This window comes from Malurus melanocephalus, unplaced genomic scaffold, assembly GCF_030028575.1.
Source record: "Malurus melanocephalus ecotype Western Australia unplaced genomic scaffold, MMel_1.1 scaffold_39, whole genome shotgun sequence".
Taxonomy (NCBI): domain Eukaryota; kingdom Metazoa; phylum Chordata; class Aves; order Passeriformes; family Maluridae; genus Malurus; species Malurus melanocephalus.
Window position 1 is genome coordinate 1971501 of NW_026623271.1, and position 23629 is coordinate 1995129.

The following is a 23629-nucleotide window of genomic DNA, read 5'->3' on the forward strand; positions in this document are numbered from 1 at the left end:
TGGCAGCAGCCGTGCTGCAAATCTGCCTCTGCCAAGCAGGAGGCTCATGGCTCACTCTGACACTTAAGAGGAGGTTGTGAGCATGGCCCAGCATCGTAGAASTTCAATGTTCCCTGGGTGTGCCTGGGGTGCCCAGCACAAAACTGAGCTCCTGGCTACCCCAGAAGGAGGAGACCTCTCATCCACCCTTGCAGGGCTGGCCCCAATTCCTCAGGGCATGCCTGAGACAGCGTTGGGCCCCCAGGTACAGCATCAGAAGCTGCCTGAGATGTAGAATACCTGGACACACTCCCCAGCAAACAGCCAGCCAGGCATCTTACTGGATTCCTTGGGAAAGGCTTGTGCAGGATTGAAGTGGCACAAGTGTGAAACTGCTCTGCTGAAGTGTAACTCCGAGACTGGCACCCACACTGTGCTGCTGCACACACACCCGGAGTGCCAGTGACAGCCAGGCACGACGGGGAAGCCACATGAGGAGCAGCTGAGGTCACTTGGTCTCTTCAGCCTGGAGGAGTCTGAGCGAACACCTCACTGCAGTTACAAGTTCCTCATGGGGGAAGTGGAGGGTCAGACACTGATCTCTTCACTCTTGTGACCAGTGACAGGACCCAAAGAAATGTCCTGAAGCTGAATCATGGGAGGTTTAGGTTGGACATTAGAACAACRTTTTTCACCACAGAAGGTAACTGGGCACTGGAACAGGGTCTCCAGGGAAGTGGTCACAGCACCAGCGTGACAGATCTCAAGAAGTGTTTGGACTTTCAGGCACAGGGTGTGGTTCTTGGGCTGTCCTGTGCAGGGCTGAGAGCTGGACTCGGTGATCCTGATGGGTCCCTTCTAACTCAGAATATTCTGTGATTCTATGAGGACACTAAGAAAAAAAAAAGGGAACATACTACATATGCTGCTACAAGCAGCTCCTGGCAGCACAGCCATTCCATTTACCTGTCTACAACAAAACAGCCACCCTGAAAATACCAAAACCTCTGGCCACACCGCCCATCTTGGACTTGGAGCTCCTGAGGAGTGAAGGCTGCTGTGGAGAGTAACTCCAGCCCTGAACATATATGGAGCTAACAAACCTTCCTCATTAGAGCAGTGACTTCTAAAGCTCGAAAACATTTCAAATAATGTGTTGAGAGACCACCAGTGCTCTTGTGTTTGGCTGAGAGGGAGGACACAGCCAATGCTCTCCAGATCTTACAGTTCAACACTCCTGTGCTCTTGCCCGGCCCGTGACCAAGTCTGTGACATGTCCCTCTACTCGTCGCAAGCCTCAGTGGCACAGCCAGGTACAAACAGCTRCAGTGTTCCCTGTCATGGAGAGTCTTTGCATGTAACCCCTCAGGACCTGCTCCATACATGGCAAGAAGAAAGGGAAGGTCCCTGTGTACCCATGGCAGTTTTATACCTCCAGACAATTTTATCCCCTTTATCTTGTAATCTCTATAGCAGTTTTTTTCCTTTCAGCTCTTGAAAATATTTCTTGTTTTTCTTTCAGTTTGGCAGCAAATGATCAAATTTATTTTGTGAAGAGTCACAAAAACCCATAGCCTTGAAAATGTGAGAAAAAAAAGAAAAAACTTCCTTTTCTTGTAGTGCTGTGGCTCTGCCTGCAGGGTTAGCAAATGGTGGATTGCAATTATAGTTTGAGCATCTATTCATTTTATTGCAGGAAATACATCAACATGTGTGTTGTACTTTTAAGCTTCTAAAGAGCAGAGTAAATGTACATCAGATTGRGAGGTGATGTATAATATATGAAGATATTTTGATCCATGCAGCAAATAAAAAGCATGCAAATTATTAGCAGTTTATACAGAGTAAAGTTTTACTATACATAATTTTATGTGTTTGTACAGAGAATTCATAATCCCACTAAGGGACATAAAGTCTACCGGTAATAAATGAGAGGGATTTAGAATARGAAACCTTTTTAGGTTTGAGCCAATAAACACCTAAAATGTGGAGATTARAAGTAGCATTGGAATATTCCAAATAACCAAACAAAATCATCGCATTTGTTCTTAATGACTGCAATGAGTATTCAGCACTCTTCCTTTCCCCTAGAAATACTTTGCTTTAAATGCTGTATTTTCTTTTGCTGTGTTTCTCACTTAAAAGCCTGCATGAGCTTTTGTATTGTTGCCAGGCTTATTTTTTGTTTATATACAGGTTCTTACCATGGAGATATGTCCCTGATATGAAGGCATCCASTATAGGAAATGACATGCAATGCCTTATTCTTCTAGTTTAATTAATGCTCTGACAACTTGGCAATAAGACTACAGTGAAGAAAAGGTCTCTGCAGGGAACCGCAGGTTTCGAGCAGTAAGAAAGCTGTCAAAATTTTACTATATATCTATAGTAACATATCGAACATCCAAAGATTTCTGGAAGGCATCTGTAGAAAAGAATTCAAAAGCAAAAAAGGTTAGCATAAAAATGATGTTCCTTAACCTGCTAAAAATAAAAGAATTACTTTCTCAGCAGCCAGAGTTGGAACTGGGTAAGCAGCCTATGCCAACTTACTCGTTTCATGCAAAAAGAAATTCCAGTTTTTAATGAGCAAGGACTGTTTAACACAAACAGTAAAAAGGATTAGCCTGATCCCTGTTGAGACYGGTTGTCTTCTGTGATTTAAACAAGATGAATGAGGAGCAGATCTGTTCCATACAGTGATCCCTGTAACCATTCTAGATCTCTGTGCCCAAATGTATGCCCAGGTCYTCTGCTCCAAACTTCTCGTCCTCAGGTGAAAGCACAACAGCAGCATCTTGGCACAAAGATGTGTTCAGTATTTTGAGAAGCATCAAAGATGACATCCCCAAAGAAAAGCCARTGGCTCTAAAGGCAGCCTGTAGTCACAGACCTTGGATCATCAGAAACCTGTGGTGATCCGTGTCTTACTGACAGTATTGTTTCATATTCATGATCTCATGTGCTYTATCACCATCTTTGCTTTCCCAGGAAGGGAAATTGAGAAGGAAACAGCAGCATCACCTGACTTCCTCCTCTATCTCAATGTATCATGGAGAACTTGTGAACATGCAAAGACAGTGCTGTCTTTTCTGATGGATGAGCTATTCTTTAGCTACTAAGGGAAAACATCTGCCTATAGTCAAACATTTAATTGCCTTCCACACCAAAATTCATGAATCTGTACCATYTGAGCAAAATATAAACCAGCCACATATTTATGTAGCATTCTGAAATCARGATTTCTGACTCCTGTAGTATGAAGGCTACCCAACACAGAGCAGTTTGAATTTTCAGTGTAATCCTCTGCTTCCCCACTTATTTTAAGAATGAGATTATTTATTTCTGAAAATACATCCCAAATGAATCAGAGGGATCAGCTTCYGTATCTTGAGTGGTCTGACTTTAAAAGAAGACACTGTGGATGGTGAACCACAGAGGTATTGCTGAGGACAAATTACTTTGCAGAAAGTAACTGTGACTATTTGCACAACCCTCATATTTGCTTTTTCTATAACCAACCAAAGAAATTCCCCCACACTCTTGACTTAGATAAAGAATTCTAAGCCATTAAAAAGCAACATGCTCAGCATACATAAACACATCTCTTTACTGATTGCTCCAGACATGTTCTATCTTGCTTGAAGTGAGGAGCAGCACTGAAGAAGCTATTTAAGGTTCCTGCACATGCCCCAACCCCAGGCTCAGTCAAGTGAAAGAGCCTGTGCTGACAGAAGAGGAAGCTCCCCTCCCCGGGAGGCAGGAGCTACAGGTTTGTTTACAGCACTGGAGAAATCGTGTACTTGTCTTTGGTTGTTCTTCTCATTTTCTCTGAAATTCCCAAATCTCAATGTGACACCGTTCTCAGAAGTTTGAGCAGGACTCCCAGCTATTTGTTGTTTCTAATGATTTGCATCCTTAAGAARTAATCAAAAACAGCATAGAAAATGTAAATGTGAGGAAATGGGATGGGTATTCATTCAGCCATGCAGCTGGAATTCAGGAACTGCTGTAATTGCACACGAATAACATAATTTGCCTCCCTCGTAGAYGTTTTTGCTTATTCACATCACGTCTTTCTTTTTCAGGGTTGTTGTTGAAGTTCCTACACCCTGCAAGATGAAACAACCACTCTCTGCTGTTGCTATCCCAAGCCTGAGATGCTGAGTTGCATTGGGATGGCAACACCAGGGCKGGCATCCAGGGGGGCATCACAGAGCCACAGAGCCACCAGACAGGAACTTTCACTCCASTGGGTGCAATGGCAGAGGAAGAAAAATCAGCTGGGATCGTACTGGTGGAAATGGGGCAGAGGAAGAAATAGCCCCATCATAAATACTGTAAAAACTCTTTAACTAAAGAGAAACAATGCCAAAAGAAGAATATAACCAAGGTTTTTGCCATCAGTATGGTAAACAACTTTGTTCTCCATCACTGTCTCTTGGGTACGTTCTTCTTTTGCTGGATTTTGTAGAAACAGGCTCCCTCACCTGGAGAGACTGTCTTAATGAGAGGTTACTCATGTTACTCTCGGCCATTCTCTCTTTACAACCTATTCTCTGACTCAGGATTTAGGGGTGCCCATATGAAAATCCTCATTATTTACATGAAGACAGAGGAAGTGCTCAGCTGCTGAACTACCAATGCATAGGCTACAGGAATGCCTGCTAGCAAAGCTCTATCTCCCAGCCCTCCCAGCCCTACTTGATTTCTCCAAACTCAACTATCTGAACAAAGTACATGAAATAATGAGCAGCACATATTGCCCTGAACAAGAATCAGATGCAGAAACTATTTGCATATTAGAAATCCTGTTCTGTAGAAAATCAGTATGTGCCAGGAAAATGGAACATATGTGCTGAATGAATTTAGGCAAAGCTGCACCTTTGCTGTGCTGTTTCAGAAAAATCACATTTACTACATCAGTCTGACACTGACATGGGCTTTTCATCAGCATTTTATCAAAAGTGAACGAATATGAAATAYGAACATCAAGTACAAGATGGCAGTACAGCGTTCATAGTTCAACACAGTTAAGCAGGTTTTGGAAAAGGACCTTGCTGAAGCTGAACACCTGCCCTCAAGCACACAACAGACCCCTCTCTGAATATTCAAACAAAGGCAGAAGACAGGATGTGGCAACAGGTTAGTTGAACAATGCACACCTGCACCATGGGGGGACAGACAGCCCACAGCAGCCCTCCTGCTCTGTTTGCTTGTGGGAGATCTCCTGGGGGATGTCAAGGCCAGGAGATGGCTGTGCTTCTGGTGAAGACTTCTGCAAGAACCATTTCAAAAAATAACACAGAATTACAGTGGGAGGGTACAGGAAGAAACAGAGAGGAATACAGAAGTCTGGTAGAGTTCTGGATCCTTCAAAACACCAAAGGTGTCAAAAGTGGAAGTTCATCCACAACTTCACCTCAAAGGAAAGCCCAGCCTGTTTCCCTCCTGGAGYTGACTGGCTGCCTACTCAAATGGTAGGCAGTGAACATGTATTTTCTTTCAGTACTTTGTGCCTGTGGTGGTAACTCCCTTGGAAGAACTGCATAGCAAATCCTTTTCRGCAACTGCAACACACCAGTGGAAATTATTTATTACCAAATGTAGTTTGAACCAAATGAAAGGAAGAGTCAGGGATACTTCTGCTGCTTTGGAAAAATGGGGTATTGATCACTGGCAGAGGAGGAGGTGTTCCAAGTACTAAGTACAACACTTTAAACATTAAGTCGACACTGTGGACATCRTGTTCTCACTCCAAGACTCCTTGCTTACAGACAGACATCCACTTGTTAAACAGCATGGGAACACCCCCATCCACGGGCTGCTTGACAGTGTTGGTCTTATTTTAATACCACATTTCTGAGCTTCTTGATATCAGACACCTGGGTGGATATTTGGTTAGTCAAATACATGACTGATATATTGMTAGTGTCCAATAACAAACAGTATGATATTTTTCAACTTTCTGTTTAGCACAGACATTGTCATTGAGCTGTGGCTTTCTAAAGACATCAGTTTTCAAGAAAACATATATGGTCATGAATAAGGATTGTACTTCTGCAGTTTCTGTATTGTTTTCAGATTTATTCTTTAAATGGTTTCAGTAAACATACACAAAAATAAAGAATCAAAAAGTTACCCTTATCCGAGTATTGTACAGTTTATTTGATCAGCCTGTTCATAGCAAAAGATGTCACAGGGATGCTGAGATAAAAACCACAGTTTTTGCTATTAATCTCCCATTCAATTTTCTAGTGGAGCTATTAGACTATCTACAAATGCATAAAAATTTTGTATTGTTTACGATTAGACTTGCTAATCAAGTGTATCCTTATCTCAGTGCATATTTACTAGCAATGATAAGACTTTTTTGTAAATTATGGCATTCCATCATTGAGAAAACTGGAGAAGTTGCTCCACTTTGGGTAGCATTTACTTCTGGATGGAGAAAATGTCCTGTTCCTATTGTCTGGGCTGACCAGAACACACAGAATGCCCACCTTCAGGCAGCCCTCRAGAACCTGCTATTTTCTCACTCTTCCCCACCATCTCTGCAAATACAAGTGCAGACGGAGTATCCAATCCTGAGATACTCAACAGGGTACATTTTGCTCACAAGACACAGACATGCAGTATCTCCTATATTCCTGCTGGAAATCCTGTTCTTCAACCGTTCTTCTGGCGTGGCTGGTTGTTATAGTTATGAGAGGAAAACATAGTGCTTGAATGATCTTGTCAAAATGGCACTTGGTGGATTCCAGAAAAATTCAATCCATGGCACAAATGAATGTATTTTCAAATAGTGTCTAGAAGCATCAGAATTCAGAAGGTACTGAAATAAATATTTCTTTAACTCACCCCAAAAGAGAGACAATAGCTACAGGAATTGTTACAGTAGAAGCAGCAGCTTCTGGGAGAACCAGAGTAAGACAAATCACAGTCCAAAAAGAGTGAATATACTATGATATTACAAGTAGATGTAGACTTGCCAGCCTTTTTTTTTTTTTTTTAAATCTCCATGTTATATGCTGAAAATGCAGCTGTTGATAAAGTCAGAGCTATTCAAGGGCACTAATTTTTTCACARCTGATAATAGCTGCATTTCTTTTTCCATGATTTTCTCCATGTAAGATCAAACCCCAATTCCTGTTCATGTTTTGATCAGCCATTGGAGACAGACACTGTAAGGCTTCAATTTTTACAGTACTATAATGTATTGTGATTGGAGATTACAAAAAATGATTCGTTATTTTTAAAATACATACTGCAGCACTAAGGTACTGAAGAATTTCTGATTAGCTGAACAACTGTTTTGCTCTGCATTGTTTGCACAATTCTTAAAACCACCTGTAGAAGAKGTGAAATCCTGGCCCAGGGAAGGCTGAAGGAGGCTGCACCTCATCCATGAAAATGGGATCTCAGAATATTGCTAAGGTATCTAGTAAGAAACTCAGCAGTAATTTATAAACTCATTGACATGGCTATATAGGAATATTTCTAGTTTGTCAGAATAAGTCCTACTATTCATCATCAGCATAGTTATAGCCTACATCAATCATCTACACTTCAGTCACCTTGTTCATTCTCATACTCTGCTGATTCAGCTTTAAATTTTATTTCACTGATAGGAGTCTTTCACTAAGGTCACAAAAGTGCCTTCAAAGTAAGGAAAGCGGTTCTGTCTAACAGATCCTCAGTTACTACTCCTTCTCTAGTTAACCTAATTTCAGTCAAATTAACAACATTCCACAAAAATTATATCCTCATCCTTTGGATTTACACTGGAAATAATCATCAATACTCATAAGGTTAGCACAGAAGAAATTAGATTGAAAAAATATCAGTAGCACCAAGTTTTCTCACTGTTTACTTTTTAGGACCTTTACTTTAGGTCTAATTTGTGCTCCAAATTTGCAGCTGAAGGGTTTTGAGGGTCTGGGCTGCTTGGTGGGGATGATTAGGGTTACTGAAAATGAAATTTTGTGACTCAAGTTTTGCAGCACTTATCAGTCCCATCATGTTTCATTTATCAAAGTCTAATCCACATCAGAAATTACAAATCCCTATGATCCCTGCTATTGTTTTATGTGGACTAGTTGACACATGAACACTTCAAAACTTCTTTCCATTACAAATTGCAGTCCTAGGTATTGATACAGGAGATCCACAAGAACCAAGTTCAGCCCAGCAGTAGCTCGAAGATGGAAAGGCACTGTAAAGTTTAGCCCAAAGTTCCCATTATGGACATCTAAATAAGTAAAAACAAAAGCAGGTAGTAAACATTTTTGAAACAGGCMATGTATTTACATCCAAGCACTTCAGTAAGTGTGACAAATGTTGCCAYCTCATGGACAGGTGCAGGGTTTGATCCAGCTCAGCGGTAGGAAGGAAAACAGATCACGGAGATGATTCATCGCTGCCCTTTCACACTCCCCTGAGGGAGGAAGCCAGAGCTTGGCCAGAAGGATGCTTTTGTCACTTGGGTCTGAATCCAGAAGTATGGCCATGCATCCACAATTGAGGGGGAAAAAAGCAAGCAACAAAAAAAGAAAACATAAAAAGAAAGCAAGAAAGCAAGAAAAAAAGAAAGCAAAGCAAATCAAAGCAAGAAAGACAAACAAGAGTAAAGACTACATATGTTCAGGGTATTTGACCATTTCTAACATAAGAGCAAGGAGGAAAGACTAATGATATTTCCTTGAAAAAAAACCATAACGTTCAACTTAGGACCTGCCACAGTCTTCTGCTGCCAAACAGAAGGTGAGCAAAGGTGTCAAGGTGAGATTTCAAGAGAAAAACATCTAAGTAAAAAGCTGTGAGATGTGAAGTTTTCAAGAGGGTTACAGAAATCCTCAGACTCATGAAGACAATAACCTCCAACTGGACTAGAGGATTTTAATGCTCCATAAGTTGACAATCTTCTACTTGTAACCTAAATTGTAGTGTATTCTGTCAGGTATTTCCAAGGATGAAGTTTTATGTTACAATACCACATTGTTTATTCACTACTCCACCTCTTTTGGGGAACTGCTGCAGAAAGACGCTGTCACCTGTTGAATTGCTCCCTTTCTGATGAAAAGGCAGCTGTGCCATCCTCTCCTACAGGAACAAGGCTGTTACAAAAGCCATTCCATGGTGTGTATCTTAAAAATACGTTAATTCCACACGGCATTATAATTAGCATTTCATGTAACTGGATGAGCATAAAAGGGCTATARAATGTTGAAGCAAAAATAATACATTTCAAGTTGACACAGAGATAAAATTTTCAGAATCAATTACTTCTTTAAAGTAGAACTTTGTAAAAATAGTTTCATTRTCAACATTTATGAATGGTCTGAAAAAGAGACTATGGTGACTAATTGGGAGTTTCCTATCATCCTGATCTCCATATAACAGCRTAACAGTCTGCCTACATACTACTGAAGGGAAAGATGAGTTTGTACCAGCWTGATTTTTAAATATGTTCTTATGTTTATTATACTTTGCTACCCCACTCTCCTAAAATGGTGGCCTCAGGAAAAGCTGCTTTGGCAGGCAATTGCAAAGATTCCTGTGGAGAGGAAGTGAAAAGACTGGGCATACAAACAACGGCTGCTGCCATGTTCAAAGCACTGGGGAGAGTTCATAGAGCAAAATGCAGTCCTAAGTAAATGGGTTTCAGGCAATTTCAGTGTTAAGATAACATCATTAAGAGTAGAACAGATTGTGCTCAAACCCTGCTGTTTATAATTAACACATTGCTTCCAAATACTCCAGGGTCCCTGGTAAATAGTCCTCTGCTCAGATCCACCCAGACCAATCAGAGTATTTTCATCAGGTTCCATGCTGGGCCAGCACCTGTTTGGACAAATCCAAAAGCGCCAAAATACTCTTCTTTCTGGCCAGCTAAGTAGAGAGATGAACACAGCTTGCCTTAGTCATTGTCACAGTGTCCATATGGCTGTGAAGCTTGTTTTCACAAGAAATCGTACAAGTACTTTATTATGTCGAAGTTCACAGTCCTATAAACAAAAACACAGTATATTAGAGCAATCATCTTAACACTGCTAAAACTTTAACCTGTTTGGAGACAGCAATGTGGGACATTCTGTGCACTCAAAATCAAGCAATATCCCCAAAAGAAATGCAAGMAAGGATTAATGAATTTTTAATTTCTATCATTATTTACAGCACCTCTCTTCTGATTATTTAAACTTTGTAGGATTCTAAAAAAGAAATAAAACAACTTCCTAGTTAAGAAATGAAGATTCTTATTTCAATAAGAAATTAACAGTAAAAATTAAACAGTAAAAATATATCAATATTAATAAGATTRTATTTTCATATGGCAAACTTGCTATTCTAGTTGGTGATGCAAAGCAACAACCTTTTATGCTATTGAATGTTTTGTTCATCTYCCAAACCACCTGTTTTTAGCATGTACTATGTAACTCCTTCATTTCTATTCATTTGCAGTCTGTGTTGTTTCAGTCTTGACAGCAGTTGACCCATGTTCATAGCTAAATTTGAAAAATCCAAGAATGCCACTCAATGGGATAGAAGATTTTAATGTACACTTTTGTACTTTAATGGCAGGCAAAATGAAACAGCAGTAGAATAAAACATATAATTATTTTTTTTGTCTCTAAGCTCATTCTTCTATACAATCTAACACTCAGACTTTAGGGTTTACTGTTTGAATAAATAATGCAAATTACTGCACATAATGACAAGTATAAAATTAAAAGATTTTTTTTTTTAAAAAGTATTTAGTGATACAAAAATAACTGCTAACAATACTAAATGAGATTAGCTAGCTGAATTCTTATTTGTTGGACTACAATCATTTAATGTTCTCTGTTCATGCATCAGCCTGTAACCCACTTTTCAAAAAGTTTCCATACAACATCATATCGGACAGAGAAAAAGTTTAGAAATCCCCAAGATACATAACAGGAAACACTCAGTTGGAGTCTAYTTAGTAATCCAGTGACAAATTTGAAGACATTAACTGCCACTGTTAAGCTTGCACAACATTGTGTCACTCAAAAAAAGTGCTTTAATTACAAGGCTTTCCACAGAAACAAAATCACACTCACTAACACATGCTGACCTTATCAACTAAATTAAACAGAATTGTCCTGTCATAACAACTGGGTTTATTACAGACTCTCTGAAAAGATCCATTACATTCAATAAACACTAAGAGAGTCCCACTTCAGCTAGAGAAAATGTATGAACTTARGTTTGAAATTATTTCTAACAAAGGAATACCTAACTTTATCTTCATCTAAACATTTAACTACTATGTGGTAAAAAACATGGAAATGTTTCCACAAAGACTAAGTATATGCCACAGAACAGGGCCAAACATGAAGTTCTGTGGTAATAAAGAGAGACGGTGCACTTTAGCAGTTACCACATTAAAATCACCAGGCCAGGAAGAGACACAAGTTTTTTACTCTTTTCCAAAAACAGGTAGCTTTTTTTAAAATGCAGTCTTCACTTTTTCTTAAAARATACAGAAAATGAAATGACAATCTGAACAGCTTGAATGGGGGTGGGGAGGGAAAGAGCATCCTTTTCTGTCCCACTCCTTGCACTCCTCAACCTTCCATTAGGGAATAGGAATAACAAGGAGTAACAAGGCTGAGATGGGAGCAAGGCTGAGGTATCTGAAGATTTTAGTGACTAACAAACTTATTTCACTACGACTGCTGTAAGAGAGAAAGAAGAATCAGAAGATGATGGGCTGCTTACTTAATATGTATTTTGGCTGAAACTGCAAAGCAGTTTCTTCTCTGTGACAAATATAACCACAACTATTGCACAGATAGAAAATAAAATTTCCTTAAGGACATAAGATCATGCCTACAGCTAGCAGCCCCACCAGAGAAGAAGGAAACTCATTTAATATGAGTGTGTGAAAACATGTTKTTTTTTTTTWATGGATTTTCCTCCTTTAGGATTTAATAAATACTGTGGGCTGAAAAATGTATTTTACTAAAAATTGCAATACAAGAACAAAGCAAGATTAAAAAAGGGGGAAACAGGAGAAAAGAACAGGCCAACTTTAAAATCCATCATGTCAGGTAAACAGCCATATACAGGCTGCAAACTACTTGGATGGGGAGAAAAAACCAACTGCTTTCTTCTTCATAACACATAGAAAAAGTCAGTTTGGATACACATATGTGTACATACATACATATATATACACATATACAGTCATCAGACCTAAAGGAAAGCATGCCAGAACACCACAGCATACACTGAGGTTTGAAGTGACAGTGTCTCTGGCAACTACTTTCTCCAGTAAGCATGAGCTGCACAGCACAAGTTTGGTCCTGTTTTCTGGCCATCTCTACCTTTGAGCAACTTTAATGGAGTCCCTGAAACTTCTAAGGATGTTAAAGTTGCAAGGTAAGGGCTTGTCATTTCCAGTATCCCAATTCAAGCCTACATCCAATGTATAAGTGCATACACAATGATCCATGTTGCTAAGCAGATGGTCTGCTGTACTTGGTACCAGGGGGAGCTTTTTCAGGGCATCACTCACAAGTGACTTTACTGCCGGGAATAGCAAACTGACATAGAAAAGCTGGGGAGGTCCTGGCAGTGTGGTCTGGTCAGACCTGAGCCAGACAAAGTTTCATYCTCTGGCCTGTCCAACTGAAAACTGAAATTACTGAATCTGTTCCCTTTACTGACAAGGCTACTGGACATTCAGTAGCTCAAGAGAGCAACATGTGCACTGAGGTTATGGCATACAGTCTACACCTCAGGTTCCTCTGAAATCCCATATTAAAGAGAAGAGCTGACCCTGAGAACATTTCTCCTTTTTGACACATGTAATTTCTGGACTCTGTTTTGGTTATAGACTGTTTATTCAAGACTTGCTAATAAGATGGCAGCAACAGGTATGATGCAATGGTGGCATTTAATAAATACGAGACATAGGCCTCATTGTTGCCTTTGTATTGCACATATTTCTGTTTGCAAACTATTGCCATCTCTCCTGATGGATCTGGAACTGTTCTCAGACTTCACRACTGAAGGCTCTAGATAAACAAAGATGGTGATATACCTATGTCCACTGACTGAAATAGCTTGTATCAATTACAGATCACGCAGGATAGTYTATGTGTAAGACTTCTTATAACCTATGTAGTTTTTATATCATATGCACAACACTGTTAAGAACTCAACATAATTTCAGATTCAAATACCATAATTTGYTTTTTTGTAATGAAATGACTGACATTTTAGAGCAGTATTTTCACATGAAGTCCCTGACCTTAATTAAGCACAAAGACAGTATGTTACTGTAACACATAGTGCCACTGTAACATCAATCTTTTTCGAAACAGGAGGGGACTATACTTACCTGGGTACAACATTTCTCATAAATAAGATGACTTAGTCAGTCATTTTCAGAAAACACCTAGGTTTTCTATGCTGGTCTGCAAAGAGCTACAGACTAAGCAAATGGTTCGAAGTCTCTTTGAAGTCAGCACATACCACAGCAAACAAACTCAGACTCACCGGGCAACAGCTCTGATGAAGTCCAGAGATACAGTACATTTGTATCGCGGTCCATCAAGCTGGTCATTCTGGCCAACCATGGATAACAGCTGGAGTGTCACAAGAGAGGTGATCTACAGACAAGAGACAGTAGCAATGTTAGTAGTTTTTGTTAACATGAATAGCAGCAGCCAATTTATTGCTTTTTTTTTTTTTTTTTCAATTGGCACAAATCCCATTTTTCTCTAGAAAGTCACTCCTTCTTGCTCACTGATTTCCACATAGTTCTTCAGCTAGAAAACCCAGGAATGTACATACATTTTGTCACTACATTTACAGCAAAGCAGTGAGAGACACAGGCTAAACCCTTCATCCTTCTTATCAAAAATTATCCTGGAGTTTGGATCAGAGGAACAGGAATAATAGGCATGAGCTGAGCATTTTCCAAATCTCTGCCTGACAATCAGGAGAGACTTGGATTTTCTTTCCTTTATCCCTGAAGACTGGCTTTTGAACTTTCCCACTCAAAGTTGGATATTCCTGTGCCAGCTGATACCACATTCTGAACAGATGGATGTATCACTCTACTCCAGATTAAAAAGAACTTGAAGGCTGGAAAGAAAAGGCTGGAAGACTGTATGCTTAAAAAGAGCAGGGCCTGAGTTGAGAGAAATTTGCCTACAAACACACATACAGTATCTTGACAGAGCCATTGATTATTTTACCAAAATAGCAATGTACCAGCATACTTTTCCCTGTCTTTGTTCCTCCAGTGATGGCTGTGGTACCACTGAAGTGCAATCGTGGGGTGTCACCACTGAGAAAGCCAGCACGTTCTGACTCAGTTAGGAAAAGACACTGCACTGATTCCATTGTCTCCTTATCTCCTCCCAGATACCAGGGAAAGAAAAAGGTAAAAGCAGAAAATAAATTTTTTCCCTGGCCTTTGCAATAGATGTCACTGACAATTCAGGGCAATGGGATTACATTCTGTGACAAACTGGTATCTGGCCACAGGTCTTGTTTTCAAAAAAACAGCCAACCATGACCTACTTCTGAATAATGATAATAGGACAGTAAGGAATTTCTCAGGAATAAATGTATCAGRAAAGAAAATGTCAGTTCAAATGTTCAAGGAAACACAGTGCTATAAAAGCATCAGCAAGTTCTTACCAGTATCAATAAAAAAACCAATCCTAACTCTGTAATAATGACACTTTTTTTCTGAAAGTACACTTGGTTTTCAAATTTGTGACACTGCTTGTAGGAGGTAGGAATAATATAATATAAAAATGACACCTACTTGTGGAGAAGAGAAAAAATATAATACCCAAGAATGAGGCAWTTTTTTTAACAGCCTGTGCTTAAAAAAACCTTTCTTTTATATAGCATAAGACAAAAATAGTTTGGATGCCATAATTCTGCAAAGTCTTTGGAGTTTGGTTAAGGAATGCTGGCCTACACACAGTCACAAATTTAATTTACTTAATTTAGATCTATAAATTACACGATTTATCAAATTTTAGCATTGATAAAATTTCAGAAAATTTAACTCAGTATATGGCAAATGGCTCAAATTCCAGTTTATTAATCACTTTGCACATTTCACTGGATTGGGATAAACCTCGAACTTGTTAGGTGTTTATAGTCATAAAATATTCATGAGTTTGGAAGCACACTCTTCTCCATTCTCCACTCAACAAAGTCCTTATTCAGTCAGTGAAGAAGCACTATGGAGGAATCTGCTGTAACAACCGCACCCTCGTGCACCAGTACTGGCAAATGACTTTTGCACTATACACTTGCAGCTGGTCTCAATTCAGAAATCACCTATGAGGGAACAGCAGGAGGGTTCCTTAAAGCTCCTCATGGCCACAGCAAAAGCCTGCACAGTTTGAAGTTGGACCCATCTCAGTTTTATGTGGGATGTAAAACTGATCTTGCTGCTGTGTTACAAATGCTCCAGCAATACTTCAACAASTTATACATTTTCTCTTCCAACTAGCAGCAAATGCTCTGTGTGTGACATGAGGTCAGCAATGTAAAACTCCTTACTAATGGCTGACTCAAGAAATCTGAAATAGTATCAGACCGGACACTAAGTTTCATTAATGTTCTTGACTCAACACAATAAAGACTCATCTACAGTATTGCAAGACAAATGAAGCTATTGATCATCAGAGTAACAAAYTTACTAAGAAAACTGAAACCTTTTACATATTTCTTTCACAATACTTAGTTTAATAAAATGTCATCATAGGGAAGCAAGTGCTGAAACAGCAAGTTCTGACCCTGATACCACTTAAAAAGACAGCTGTAGAGAAAATTGCCATTTGCAATTCATACAGGCAAGAAACAGTTTTATCCCCAAACAGCCTCAGGAGAAACAAAGAGAAAGAACTTAGATATAAGGGAAGTATGTAGGCACCAGCTTTCCTACAGACAGCCAAATGCTGGAAGCTAAAATACCTAACTTGTTAGTCTCTGGAGTAGAATTCAACATGTAGTTACAGAGGCCTAGTTGTGCAGGGAGACCTCTGAAGGACATGTCCAAAACCATGCCTGCTGAGGGGGCAGCAGCCTGGAGCTTTGCACAACTTCTTCAACAGGTTCAGGGACAATCAAAACCAGTAAAGGACTTCGGTCACCCCAAAGCAATGACTTCTTAAATTTTTTCATGCTTTACACAGTATAGCAGGAGAATCCTGCAGCTGAGTCAGCCACAGAAATGGGCAAGACACCTATTTTGTGCAATAAGTTGCTTTGTTGGAAAAGATTGAATTGTGGTAGATGTGCAATTATCAAGTTTTTCTAATATTCTGTGCTGAACCTAGACCCAGTAAATAAAAGATTACTGTCTTCATCAAATAGTTCAGAAGTCTGCTGGGAGACAGAAGGTCCAAATCCCTTCTGATGCAAGAGGCTTGAGCGCCTCTTTGCTGAATGTCTGACAGCTACCTGGGGTGGGGGCAAAGAAAAGAGGAAGAAAAAGCCACGTAGGGTATTAAATTGCCACCAGACCTAACTTGCACTCTTAACTGCTTCTGAAGCTGAGCTATTTTGCATGAAATTGCAATCACACAGTCTCTCTCTCTCTCTCTCTCTGTGCCTACCTAGGGCATTCACCTGGCAAAGCAGGATACAGTGGAATGAACTGGGTTTAAGACCTGTATTTGTAGCAAAATTTTACAATTCACCAACATTCATGCACTTAAGTTAACTCTTAAGTACCAGGTGCTGCTTATAACTTCAGCACTGAATAACAATTCCTACTTTAAAAGTTCAGRTGTTGTAATGCTTTGGAGGCAATATGTTCTTAAATTAAGACATCTCAAAAGTTTGAAACACAGATGGAAAAATATTAATGTCATGCCAAACTAATTGTAGTTCTTAGCCAAAAATACACTGCCGCTTTTGAAAGCACTTTTTTTTAATACCATGGGTACAGTGGCTCCATTTCATTATCACAAAAGCTTGGGAAAAAACATCTGGCAAGAACAGACTAGAAACAAGCCAGAAAAACTGTGTGGGTGACATAAGAAAGAATATTTATTGAGAATCTTTTTAACAAAAGAAATTACAGTTAGAAGAAATATTCTCAAAAAATACTTAAATTTGCGATGATTTAATACTAGCAAAAGTTAAAAAGTAAATTACATTTTCTACAGGAATAATAAGAAAACCAGAAAAAAAACTTACTTAGCTGAAAGATGTAAAGGAACAGGTTTCACTGGTATGTTTAAAAGTAAGTGAACATGGAGCTTGCTTTGAAATGTATTTGTGTGAGAAACCTGCTGCTGAAGTCTTGGATCCAAGGTGAGAATAATCATAAAAGCACAGCAGACAATTGCTCCCAGGAGGAAATAACTGCTCAGATTGCTTCTGAGCATTGGTCAAACATGGACATTGAAACCTCTGGAAAAAACAAGCAACCCACAAGCCATCCTTCAAGGCAGCTTTTTTTCCTATCAGCCTGGACTAACAGATGGGCCTTGCATCATTCCCCAAGCAGACACAAAGACCAGCTTTGTGAGCACATGGCTGTGTGCAAGTGAGAAGGATTCCAGAAGCAAGGGCTGTCTGCTGAGAAAGGCCAGGCTCTTCCCAAGGACACCACAAGAAGTCAGAAAATATWCACTGAGGTGCAAAACGTGAGCAGAATTAGAACCCATGATACAGGGAAACACCTGGTTAGTTCAGGTGAGCAATGACAGACTATCACAGGAAATAGTCTGAACAAAGTGTGTGACATATCTCAAATCCATAGGATTAAACTAAACAGAGAMAATGATGCTGACTACTTGGGGTGAGGAGGAGGCTATTTCCTCAGAGACATGATTGAAATCTCACCACGTGTACATTTTAAACTGGACTGAAAAAATATTAATTAAAAACACTATGAGGAACAATTTCAAACTGGCAGAAAAAATACTAGATGATCTGGGTGGATTTTTTCATCTCCACAGTTTATAATATTCAATTATCTTGCCCAAGATGTAACATTAATTCTAACTCTTCAGTCTGGCTCACTGTCACACACAGATTCTGAACGTCAAAYGTACCAAGAAACGAAGAGCTTCCAAATTCAGCACCATCAGACAAAGGTACTATATTCTTTCACAGTCACATGAATGGTGCTTTGCAGCACCATCATCCCATGGCTGTCAAAGCCAGTGCACTTGTTCGAAACCTACCACTGCCAGGAGTCACATTCGGGCACATGGTAAAACCTCTGCTATGCAACAAGGCACTTGGAACACCCGATGCTATTTACAAAACACATTTCAGTCAAAATGACTGTGCAATACTCCCCTGGAGTTAAATTCAATGACCCTAGAACAAATTATGTGAGCATAAAAAACCTGCTTAAAATTATATCAATGAAAATTATAGCCAGAGTATACTCATAGGTTAGCCTCATTTGAAAAGCTCATACAGAAAGATAACCAGAGAGCATTGCAACTATACGTATTTAAGACAGCAATTGATCAAAACTGTTCTCATAAAAATTAAAAGCAAATCAAMACTTTTCTGAATGCTTGTACAGAACAATCAAGTTTTGATACTGAATTATGTTTTGTACAAGGATTTTAATGCATGAAAAAAAATACAACAGGAGGGACACCCCACCAGATTACTTAGAGCCTTCCAGTGTGCAGTTTAACACTCATTACTACATGCTGCAGCTAGGTATTTTATCTTTTTTCTCAAATTGAAGTAATCCAACTCTATTTTTAAACTCTATTATTAACACAGTCAAAATATTTTTGACATTAACTGATGCAGCAACAGACCCTGCCACAGCCTCAGTGCCACTGCACAGCACCCTCTGCTTCTCTCCCTTTGGTGACACACCCATAGGTGGCTGTGCAGGATGCAGGGGGGTAAACACAGAGACCGAGCCTGCTTTGCAGTTCCTTTTACAAATGTTTTTATTTGAAATCTTTGTCCCTGATTAGTTTGGGTTTTTTAATGTTCCTGTCACACAAGTATTATTTCATTATTTTGTGCTGAATCTCCAAGACCTTGATTTCATTTCASTTAAGGCAAATCTAGGTGATTTACAGATTGAAAGAGGAGACTCCATTCACTTTTTCAAAGTTTCATCATATTAGTGGTTCAGTCATTTATTAAGACAGCCAAAACTTCCTTTAGTCTCTAAAAGACAATCCAGAAGAAATGTTTATTTACCCTCAAGTACATGACCTTGAATTTCATGCTGTTAAACCCATTCAGTTTGTATAATACTCACCACCTTTAAAAACCTTTCTTSTGTCTCTTCAGAACAGAAAAGTTTATTAATGCATGTACCATTGAATTTTACCAGAAAATTCTTCTGTTTTTTACTTTACAGGTCATTAGAGGTTCTCACACTGTGTTTTCTCCACTGTATAATCACTGTTCACCACCTCTGCCTTACTCCACTTGGTCTTGCCTTCTGTAAAGCATTCACACAAAATGATGCTTGACACTAAGCAGTGCCAATTTCATTCACTTATTCAAGAGATAAATGTGCATATTTGGCATTTCTCCTTTTCCCCTCCTCTTTGTGCACCACTCCACCTTCTCCTGTCTTTCAGACCTTTCTGCATAGTAGAAGCTGCTTTATCTCTAGRCCATTCTCCTGCAATTGGCTTCCCTTTGTGGCTTTTCTCTTCAATCTCAAGAGAAGCAAATCTCCTCCTTCAAGAAGACACTTCTTACCCTTGCTCTATTCATATTTTAGAATACTTTCTCATCAATTAACACTCTGCCTTCTAGAGTGTTTTTGTTCAGCAACTCTGACTAGCTGCAAATCTTGACTCATSAGTGCAGCTTCCTTTCAATTCTCCTCTGTACTTTCTCATTATCCCTACTCCTCATATTCTCTCTTCCCAAAACAACTATTTAAAAAAAAAAGAAAACAAAACCAAAACCTACCATAGTTTTTCTAAAAGTTTCTAAAGGGACACTGAATCAAGACCTGCGGAACCATCCCAGGAAACCAAAAAGCCAATTTTAGAAAGGAAACAAGAAACAGAGAAGGAAGGATTCTTCATCCAAATTTGTAGTTAAATCTGTAACATACTTCGCCTCTGAAAATTCAGCGCAGTGGTAGAGAGTTTTGTGGAGTTAAGAAAGCCACTGGGCACATTCATGGAAGCAAATACAACCATGGGCTGYTGAATGCAAACAACATCACCTCTGTGGCAAGCAATTAAGCCACAGGCAATAAGAAGCTGTAACATATACAGACCATGCTCATTCTCTGTTTTCTGGTCTTAAATTTTTCCTACTGGTTTCATATTACTTAGAGTTAGTCAGACAGTTTTACTGTCCAAGTAGTAAAGCAGTGGATTAGTCCACTTTTGGTCTGACTTAAAAAGTGTCTATTGTGATGCATTCATCAAAGATAAAGTATATCATCTGCATCTTCTACATCCTACCTTTCTCTTTCCCTTTTTAGCCTTCTTTTGGTCTACTGCAAGGGCTCTCTCACTATTCATCACTGTTTTCTCCCCATACTTTGCAGTCTTTGTAAAAACAAAAAGCCCCACATGATGAAAATCGAGCTTCCCCCACCACCTTCTGAAAAGCTTCACTATATCTGAAAAGCATTTGCACACATTAGCCTTGCCCACTCACTGTTACACTAACATGACTTTTTAAAAGCAGTTCAATAATTTATTCATTTGGGAACTATTATTAAAGCAATCTTTCAAAGTTTTAATGAATTTGCTTTCTCTTCATTATTTTTATTCAATACAGAAATTAAGAAAAAGCTCCCTTTTTTTTCCTCTCAGCACATTTACTTTAGCATTAATCAATTTGCCTAATAAGAAGAAAAATAAAAGGCAGTTCACAACACTCTTTGCCTCACTCTGCTCATCAACTTAAAAAAGAATATAAAAACTCTAGAGTGATGCATGGATAAATCAGTATTTCTGAGTCAGTTCCCTCACTTTGAGGATCAATTAAAGTACTTTATAAAGGCATGAAAGRCATGCTAGAAATTTGCTTAGTGTGGTGTTCTCTGAAATGATCAAATAATTTTCTGTACCTGAGGATTATTTGGAAATATTTTCAGAATTTTGTTAAGACTCCTGGAAGTGATGACATGAATTAATTTTGATACTCAAACCCAAGATATGAATGYATTTGCAATCTGTTGGAGAAGCGCACATCTCATTTACTCCATAACAACCTGGAAACACAYACAAGTCCTAAGCAGAAGGACTGCAGATGCAAGTCACAGACAGCTGATTCAAAAGTACTCCCCTTCTAGYTCATACTTCAAAATCTGAGAAACTGATGATGGTAACAGATGGTCAAAGGAACACTTGGGAAATGATGTTTACAGTTAATTTGATTACTTAAGTCAGGTAGCTTCAKAAAGTGGACACTAGACAAAGGCTGGCTATTTTTCAAGCACGGGCAATAGCCAACAGAAGTATCCTTCTGCCATCCCTACATTCATTTTTGCCTCAGAGGTCTCAGGTTCCAGGTGGGCTTTTTTAGAAGAAAAGCAACACAAAGATTGATTTCCAGAAGCAAACCTTTGTGCAACTGACCAAGCATATAACTTTAATTCTCCAAATCTATAAAAATTTTGCATTTTCTCCCCGCTCTTCATTTATTACATCTGTTCCACAATGGCAACATTTCTAGATATTGCAACACAAGTTCTATTAAGAACAGAAAAATAGTAATGTTAGAAATACTACCCAGTACCTGTGATATTGATAGGACTTGATATATTTACAGAAGGCCCCTAAATTTTTAATGCTATTTCAGTAAATTATAGAACTGTGTACAYAGCTTTACCAACCTTCTACTGCTACATGAAGGAGTTCTGTTTGTAAATACAGTTTTGCATTAAAAAATAATTCAARCAATTAGGATTTCAAACCTGTCCTGAGGATAAAAACCAGTCTTTTGCATTTGCCAAGAGTAGAAATAATTAAATTAAACGAGATTGCTCATAATCAGACATTWAGGAGTACCTCCTAAGTCTAAACTACCTTGCTTTCTCCAAGAAGATACTCAATATGTCTTAACTATAGTATATTTTTGGATTAATATGATAATTGTGTAAAGAGTATTGATCCAAATATTGCATAAAGAAACAAGATATAAGAATTCTTTAATTAAAATAAACACCCTAGGAATATCTGACCCAAATACTTCTGAAATACAAAACTCAGGCATTTCAACCACAAGAATAGAAAAATGGTAAAATACACTGTAATCCCAAGTGGGATTCTGCTCTGGAAAAAGACAATTCAAAAATACATTGATTTTAAATCTTGAGATTGTTAAAACAGACCTTTAGAGACTCTCCACAGTAGCATGCTGCTTCTCAACTACTCACAAGATGCATKGCAGAAGACTGCAATCAACTCCATACTCACTGAGACTAGATAAACTCCACAAATTTTAGTGGTTCTATAATATGAATAAATAGTAACAAAACCAAAAATAGGAACAATTTATATCAATCACTTAGGTATGAAAGTATATCACATTGGTACAGAACAAAGATCCCTCCTGGCCCAATATGCTGTCTCTTGATATGACCAGTGAAGGATGCTTAGGGAAGTGTGTAATAAAACTGTACACAAGAAAAATTTCTCAACATACTGGATCCTGGTGTTTTTAACTTTGGGAACTTCAGTAATTCAGGTGCAAACTTGTTCAAACATAGGGATCTAACCTGTTGAAATATGACATTTCACGTTGTTCCTGTATTGTCAAACTAGAGCTAAAACAAGATTGCTGATTTGTGAYGTTACTGCGCCCATCAACACATTGGAGGAGAAATTTATTATGAAGMTGGACATCAAGAGATTAGAAACAAGAATAATGCCTAGCTCTCAGCAAGAGCTGCATGTATGGCAGTGAGTCATACCAGGCTTTATGCCATCAAACAGAGGAAAAAAACAAAACACCCCAACACCTGATTTATTTTCATATTAAAACAGTAATTAGAATTTGATTTGTAAGTGATGGATAAACCAACAGCTACAAAGTTCTTGTACAACAGCAACTGAAGGGAACAGTTACACTTCTGTTTGAAACACTTCCCTAACAAAATCAGGACAATTAAGTTTAACATATTCCTGCACCTTTGTTTASAGATGCCCTTAAGGAGGACAGACAAAACACCAAGGATGAATGCAACTTCCAGTTCTAGGTCAGCCAACTATCACCATGTAGCACAAGGGAAGAGAGGACTCTGCAAACTCACTCTGCACTGGTAGGAAATGGGTAGATCTGGAATCATCCCTCTCTGAGCTTGCCAGGAAACCAAACAACCTCATGAAGAATATTCTAATCTCAACCAGTAAATCTACGGCATTTTGCTCCTGCCAGAWGGAAGGATGAAGACTTCACTCAGGAAGAATGCTCTGGATGCTTGAAAATAAATAAAACAAGCCCTACTGTAACAGCACAAGGTGATTGTTGCAATCTACAGTGAGAAGTGCTGTTTTAATTAAAAAAATGTATAAGTTTAGATATGCTACAATAATGGCTATAAATTTATAACATTMATTTCTATAGAAAGCAAAGCTTTCAGCCAACCATAAGTTGAAAAGTCATGAAATATTAAAAATCTGGGTTCAATGACCCATTAAATACATTAGGTGCAACTTCAAAAGGT

At 38.7% G+C, this 23629-nt stretch overlaps 1 protein-coding gene across 2 annotated transcripts in view; it reads right to left on the reverse strand.

Annotated features, from left to right (window-relative positions):
• Positions 1 to 8097: 8097 nt before the first annotated feature.
• ORC5 (origin recognition complex subunit 5) overlaps positions 8098 to 23629 on the reverse strand; it is a 64095-nt gene continuing 48563 nt past the window's right edge. For both annotated transcript variants that reach the window (XM_057364501.1, XM_057364502.1), the window contains 2 exons: positions 13510 to 13622; positions 8098 to 9986 (listed from right to left, as the gene is read on the reverse strand). In XM_057364501.1, the coding sequence (XP_057220484.1) occupies positions 9941 to 9986; positions 13510 to 13622 (159 nt within the window). In that variant the 3' untranslated portion in view covers positions 8098 to 9940. The remainder of the gene's footprint in view (positions 9987 to 13509; positions 13623 to 23629) is intronic.